Source organism: Engraulis encrasicolus, chromosome 4 (assembly GCF_034702125.1).
Source record: "Engraulis encrasicolus isolate BLACKSEA-1 chromosome 4, IST_EnEncr_1.0, whole genome shotgun sequence".
Taxonomy (NCBI): Eukaryota; Metazoa; Chordata; class Actinopteri; order Clupeiformes; family Engraulidae; genus Engraulis; species Engraulis encrasicolus.
The window spans coordinates 50,939,936-50,947,435 of record NC_085860.1 but is presented as its reverse complement, the minus strand read 5'-3'; the positions used below and the strand labels follow the sequence as shown (position 1 = coordinate 50,947,435).

At 44.9% G+C, this 7,500-nt stretch overlaps 1 protein-coding gene across 6 annotated transcripts in view; it reads right to left on the bottom strand.

Moving 5' to 3' along the window:
- Positions 1 to 7,500, bottom strand: part of LOC134447928 (pleckstrin homology domain-containing family A member 7-like) — a 208,161-nt gene that overhangs the window by 61,033 nt on the left and 139,628 nt on the right. For all 6 annotated transcript variants that reach the window (XM_063197645.1, XM_063197646.1, XM_063197647.1 and 3 more), the window contains 2 exons: positions 7,455 to 7,500; positions 1,673 to 1,777 (listed from right to left, as the gene is read on the bottom strand). The exon at positions 7,455 to 7,500 is cut by the window's right edge and continues 102 nt beyond it. In XM_063197645.1, the coding sequence (XP_063053715.1) occupies positions 1,673 to 1,777; positions 7,455 to 7,500 (151 nt within the window). The remainder of the gene's footprint in view (positions 1 to 1,672; positions 1,778 to 7,454) is intronic.

The following is a 7,500-nucleotide window of genomic DNA, read 5'->3' as shown; positions in this document are numbered from 1 at the left end:
GAATAAAGTGATGTTACAGCTGTGAAAAAGCAAAGAAAAAGGAATAGAAGACTTTGCTTTGATGGAGCTCAGAGAGAGAGGGGGCCTGGGCTCGTAGTTAATGGCCTACACTGCATGTGTTTGGCTTCTTAGAAAACAGCAATCAAAACAGAGGGAGAAAAGAAAGACAGATAGATAAATTGAAAGAGGAGATGAAAAGAGAGAGAGAGAGAGAGATGAAGAGAGAGAGAGAGAGAGAGAGAGAGAGAGAGAGAGGGATAGAGAAAGAGAGAGAGGGATAGAGAAAGAGAGAGATAGGTCCTGCAGATAGATCCGGCTCAGAGGAGACCAGGCCAGGCTGGCCGGGCTCATATAAAAAACTCCAATATAATATTTATAATATTTCACACTTCTTAGGGACGGCAGCTCATTCCCACATCCCTGTGAAGTGGCCGTGGCCAAGGGCGAAAAAAGCTGGTAAACAAACCAGACCGCATTTGTGTGTGTGTGTGTGTGTGTGTGTGTGTGTGTGTGTGTGTGTGTGTGTGTGTGTGTGTGTGTGTGTGTGTGTGTGTGTGTGTGTGTGTGTGTGTGTGTGTGTGTGTGTGTGTGTGTGTATTCATGTTTGTGCCTGTTTTTCTGAGTTGTGACTAGGCGAGGGACTTCTGTGTATACGACGCTATTAGGCTGCAAGAAAACATATATATCTCGTCACATAACGGTGCTCTAATTTGGCAATTGCGGCGCTGCTAGCCAAACAAACGTCACTTCAAAGCATTGTAAGGTACAGTCACAATGAAGGAAACTTCACACAAACGCACGGAAGCTTACACAACCACTGTCTGCTTCCATAAGCCATTAGTCTTACAGTATCTCCATCATGAACAAATATCTGTGCTGCATCTTGTCATGCACATGTAACTGCTTTAGAACAGAACTATGGCTTGGAATGTGGAGCCCAGGAAGACTAGCAGACTGCTACGCTGCCCTACAAAGGCAAAGGGCAGTAACTACATATTTTGTCAAAATTGAGTTTAGACTGAAAATGGCCTTCATGACACCTCCTTTATCTTGTAACAAAGGCTTATGGTCCAAATGTGCCTCATGTCAGAGATAGTGCTATGTCAAATTTGCAGTTACTATAATAACACCAAAGCTTTCATGGCCCTTTTCTCCGCTTTCATTGCTAGCGTAGTTACTGCGCCTTGCCTTTGTAGGGCAGTATGGCACAAGCTAATGGGCATGCTTCAATAAAACAAGACCAAATAAATAATATAAGCAGCCGTGTTCTGCAGCGTTCAGACATGGCCGTGCTGTGCTGTGCAGGACTCTGGTCCAACGCCGTTTGTTTGTTGGCTGTCTTGTTTACTTTATGGAGGGTACAACTCTAACTGAGAATTCTGAGACGGGCATTTGTCGAGAAGTATACATTATATCCAACACAGCTACTTAGCATTTCATCAACTAGCCAAAGTACTGTATATGCACATCTACACATCTACGTGCGGTAGATTAGCACGAATAGGCCTATGTAGTACATGTGTATATTTATACAAGATTGTGTGTGTGTGTGTGTGTGTGTGTGTGTGCGTGCGTGCGTGCGTGCGTGCGTGCGTGCGTGCGTGCGTGCGTGCGTGCGTGCGTGCGTGCGTGCGTGCGTGCGTGCGTGTGTGTGTGTGTGTGTGTCTCCAACCTGTTTGTAGAGCCATCCCCGTACCACCACCGGCACGTTTGGGTTCCTCTTGATGGACTGCTCCCGCTTGCCAAAGCTGTACACTCGACTGGACGACCGGTGGCTCTGCAAACACACACACATACCACTTAACACAACTCACACAAACACCATTTAACACAACTCACAACTCACACAAACACCATTTAACACAACTCACAACTCTCACACACCATTTAACACAACTCACAACTCTCACACACACCATTTAACAGCACACTGCACACCTTCAATTATTTCATTTATCCATCCATCTTCGTTCTTATACAGTCCAGTCAAAAATACTGAATCAGAGCAAGATATCGCAAAACACGCCCACTCAGTGCAAATGCGTGTGCTCAAGTTTGGTCTCCTAAGGGGGCGTTGTCCCCTACTTCTTCTTCTCTTTTTGAGGTGTTTGCGCAAGACGTGCGCTACCGCTATCTACAGCGCTAAGGGGACTTCATTGATTCTCAACCTCAGGACTCCAAAGGTCTCCTAATCGAAGGTCTCCTAAAAGGGCGTTCACCCGACATGAAGTGGATACCGGAAAAGAAACAAAATGACACTTCTTGTTAGATCCACCTTCTTTGGTCCAGTACAACATGTTGGTATTATGGTCATACTATGTTTTCACTAGACAGATTTACACAATTTTCTTTCAAACGTTGTTGGGGAACTGTTGACTGACTATAGCCGGTCTTGAAGGCTTAAAGTCGGAGGCATCAGTGGTCATATTTAAAACACATTTCATCTGCGTCTGTGTTTTTACTATCTCTGATAAGTAGTTGTGTGTGTCTGGGTCTACCATGCGGCCCTATTTCTATTTGTAGACAAATTAGTGTTTTGAAAACATGTCTGTGGCTTCAGACAGGGAGCCGTGAGTGGGGAGGAGCGCGGTAGGCTGCCGTTCCCGCTGTCTGGCCTCTCCTCTCTGGCGTGGAGACAAGACAAACACTAATTACAACTACTGTACAGTGGCAAAGAGGAATATGAAACAAATACACAACACACACATGTGCACATGCACACACGCACACACAGAGACACACACACACACAGACAAATACTTATTACAGTGACGAGGCCTAACGAAGCGTGATCAAAGGTACGGTATGGCTGGGGATCCCTGTCATGGTGCGGCCCCATTTCACACTGCTACGCTATGCTATATTAGGGGGGTGTGGGCGTTAAGCACACTACACTACACACCACTACACTACATGAGTCTTGCATAACAGTAGCACACATCATAAATTTTCCCCACTTCCCTACAGAACCTGCTGAAGGAAAAAAAAAACGTCTTGTGAAAATGTACAGTACAAGTGGCTGTGTCAAATCTTCTACACGCTGCCTCTCGTGCTACATGAATTGCCTGACTGTACAGCACCTTGGCTGTCACACCGAGCTTGCAGGCGCTGGATGCTTTGGCAAATGTCTCTTTTTTTTTTCACTGATGACCATCTAGCTTTCATTTTTCATGGTGTAATGATTTCCAGGCACAGTCAAAGGAAAAGCCTCCTCAAAAGACGGGTTGTGCAGAATGAATGTAATGTGTACAAGTACAATGTAGAAAGTCAAAGAATGCGCGCACATCAGTGGCACAGGTGCTGGACCAAACGTAAGATAACTGAAAAGAATCAGTTGAAGCGACTAAAGTTATGTCCGTTACAAGCAGAACGCAAGCATTCAAACATTCCCATTGGCTGTGGTCACTGACCTCTATACAGTCATTGGCTGTCGCAGCTTGTCACTGAACCGCGTCATAGCTCATTTGCATAGCATTCCCAGGAGTTCAACTACAAGCTGTCGTTCTCGTCTCGTCTCGTCTCGTCTCGTCTCGTCTCGTCTCGTCTCGTCTCGTCTCGTCTTGTCTCACGCCTCTAGTCTCCAGAATCGCTTTTGTCGCGTGAATCAATACAAAGTCAATTACTTCCGGCGCTCGCCTCGCTCATGTCGCGACCAGTGTATTCGCCCCGTGACTCTTGCCAGACTCTCGTGTGTTTCCCATGATGTTCGCGAGCTCACACGAGGATTTGGAGAACCTTCGGATTCACCCCTGCTCCTCCAGACCGAACCAAAATGCCATAGAACCAATCAGGATTGAGAGATTTTTAAGAGATGTGGCGTAGTCAAAACTGAAACGTAGTGAAGAAGGTTTAAAAAAAAAGTGAAACACGACAGTTGTTTCATATAAAAATGGCTTCGAATAGATTGAGCCAAGAGCATCCCAACTACAGAAAGACTCGAGGATCTCTCTCTCTTTCAGTTCAAATACATCACTGTCAAAGTCGGGCACTAGATTGTGCCTCTCAGTCCAAAATCTCTCATTTTCGGTACAAATTCATCACTGTCACAGTCAGGCTAGAGTTTTTTTGTCTCTCAGTCGTAATGCTTCAAGGCCACAGATCCAAATGCATCACTGTCAGACTCGTGTTTAGTTTCTGTCTCTCAGTCCAAATGTTTCACTGCCACAGATGCACTCAGCCACTCCCGTGCATCCGAATGCATCATTGCCCTCCACAGCCCGTCTGGGGCTTAAGTGACCGAGAGAGAGGACAGTGACACTAATCAGAGCTCGGCCAGCGCACAGGACAAATGCTTTCACAGAAAAGTGCTTTCACTCGTCCGTCCGTCGTAACCCCTGCCCAACAAAAGCTGCGGTCTGCCTCCATATGGCAGCACTTCTGTAAAAAAAACTAAAAACTAAAAAGCATGACAGCCTGTTTGAAAGTAGAGAAGAAAAAAAACACAATCATGTCTACATAATTCCAAGAAAGAGCAATTCATGGGGCTGCTGATTCTGAAGACCCTGAAATTACGTGAAAAACAAAGTATGAGTCTTCAAATAGGATCGATATAAAGATTTAATATCCCAGGCTGTCTCATAGCGGGATGAAATGCATTTCATTAAGTTGAGATGAGATGGAATGCATTAAGATAGGAGCCCATCTTATAAAGGGCCCCATGTATGTGCCTCATATTAGCCTGTCAATATAGGATTCTAGCTGAGGCAGGGCAAACGCAGGGGGAGAGATCTGTGGCGTGAATACACAGGGGAGGGGTGGTGTGTGGGTGTGGGTGTGTGTCGGTGTGTGGAGGGGTGGTGTGTGGGTGTGGGTGTGTGTGGGTGTGTGTGGAGGGGAGGTGTGCGTGTGAACACACAAGGCTGTGGTGGTGGTGTGTGTGTGTGTGTGTGTGTGTGTGTGTGTGTGTGTGTGTGTGTGTGTGTGTGTGTGTGTGTGTGTGTGTGTGTGTGTGTGTGTGTGTGTGTACGTCTGGGTTTGGATATGTGGATTTCTGTACTGTATGTGTGCGCGACAAGTTGTGTATGCGTATGTCAGGGTGTGTGTGTGTGTGTGTGTGTGCGCGTGTGTGTGTGTGTGTGTGTGTGTATGTCAGGGTGTGTGTGTGTGTGTGTGTGTGCGTGTGTGTGTGTGTGTGTGTGTGTATGTCAGGGTGTGTGTGTGTGTGTGTGTGTGTGCGTGTGTGTGTATGTATGTCAGGGTGTGTGTGCGTGTGTGTATGTGTGTGTGTATGTCAGGGTGTGTGTGTGTGCGTGTGTGTGTGCGTGTGTGTGTGTGTGCGTGCACGTGCATGTACGCGTGTGTGTGTGTGTGTGTGTGTGTATGCGTATGTCAGGGTGTGTGTGTGTGTGTGTGTGTGTGTGTGCGTGTGTGTGTGTGTGCGTGCGCGTGCATGTACGTGTGTGTGTGTGTGCGTGCGCACGTGGTGGTGGTGGATATGTGTTTGGCTAACTTTCAGGAGAAAAGCTGACTGTGCCTTTTCCTCAATGGCTGACAACAATAGCCTGGTGTGGGGGGGGGGGGTGGCTGCTCTCTGCTGTACGCTGTGGGGCACTCTGACTATGCAAGTCAAACACAAACACACTATACACTAGACCAGTGTTTCCCAACCAGGGGTACGTGTACCACTAGGGGTACGCGAACACACCTCAGGGGGTACGCGGAAAAATGTTATAATGACAATTGAATGGAGTATAGTCACACTGGGATAAAGGAATATATAGAGAGCATGAGATAGGGGGTACTCATGGTACAACAAAAAGGCTTAAGGGGTACGCCAGTCAAAAAAGGTTGGGAACCACTACACTAGACTACACTACACTACACAACACAAGATTAGATTAGATCAGATTAGACTGCCCTTTCCCTTTAGCTAACATTCTGTCATTGTCCCCCTAAAGTCAAACAGCGAACCGTAGATACTGAATCACAGATAAAAAATACAAACAAGCAAACAAACGAGCAAGCAAACAGATTGCTGCCTGACAGCGTTTAGCTTTTCTAAACGCTTCACTTCAGCAGGGTGATATGGATCTGCTGTTACAGCCACAGCTGCTGCTGCTGATGCCTCAACACTGCTGTAGTGCACTACTTTTACATCTATAGCAGTCTTGGCAAAAAAAAAAATGCATTTTCTTTCTTTCCTACAATCTTTTCTTTCTAAATAAATGAAAGCAATCCTGTAGCAAAGAAAACTAAACTGCCCAGCCTGTCTTGTTCTTTGCATTGAGTAATTCCCCTCTTTCCCCCTGCGCCCATCTGCTCCCTCCCACATGTATGACATATGTCCAAAGCAAGAGTACAGTATTTATATAGCACATTATCATACAAATATATTATATATTTATATAGCACATAATCAATAAAAAAAAATCCGCTCCCACATGTATGACATATGTCCACAGCCATAGCAATAGTGTTTACCCTATATAGCACATTATCATACAAAACGGACATTCAATGTGTTGACAAGAAAAAAGAGAAGTGAGAAGGAAAAAAATATATGTTGTAGAAAGTATTATAGACAGTGGATATCTAACTATCACCAAAGGCAGAGGAAAATAGACAAACAAAGAGAAGAGAGAAGAAAAAAATATTGAAATATTGTAGGAAGTTTTACAGATAGTAGATATCTAACTTTCACCAAAGGCAGAGGAAAATAACAATGTTTTTAATTTCCTTTTAAAACAGGAAAGAGAGACAGCAAAGAGAAAGAGATGGAAAACTAAGAAGTTGCAGCTTGTTACAATCGCGTTAATAGTACACATCACTTGTATGCTCTATGCAAACTAAAGACTAGAAGCATAGGAAGGGTAGCATCTGTTTTACAGTACAGTATATCAAAGGTGCGGTTGATGACCAAGAAAATAAGATGAAGTAAAAGAACATCTATCTTACTATTCCCTTAAAAAAGAGTAATAAAAGGCAAGGTAATAAAACAGATACAACTGTGTTCTCTTTGGAGGTAAATCTATAAACGCATGTGTCAAAATACTGTAAGTATTAAGATTTGGTCTCATATGGAAGGTGTGATTGGTAAGTACATAAAAGCATGCGTCAAAATACTCTCAGTATAAAGCTTGGGTCTTACATTGGTAGTGTATCGCTACTAACATCTCAACGCTCGCTACCCATTACAAACTAGTCCTAATGTCCTCTATGTAAAGAGGAGGAAGTTCTACTGTACGTGTAAAAGCGTGTGTGTGTGTGTCTTACCTTGTGTGTGTGGTTGGTGTGTGTAAAAGTGCGTGTGTGTGTGTCTTACCTTGTGTGTGTGGTTGGCAAGTGTAAAAGCGTGTGTGTGTCTGTCTTACCTTGTGTGTGTGGTTGGCAAGTGTAAAAGCGTGTGTGTGTGTCTTCTTACCTTGTGTGTGTGGTTGGCAAGTGTAAAAGCGTGTGTGTGTGTCTTACCTTGTGTGTGTGGTTGGCAAGTGTAAAAGCGTGTGTGTGTGTCTTACCTTGTGTGTGTGGTTGGCCGTGGCGGGGGCCCCGTGCTGTGTGGCG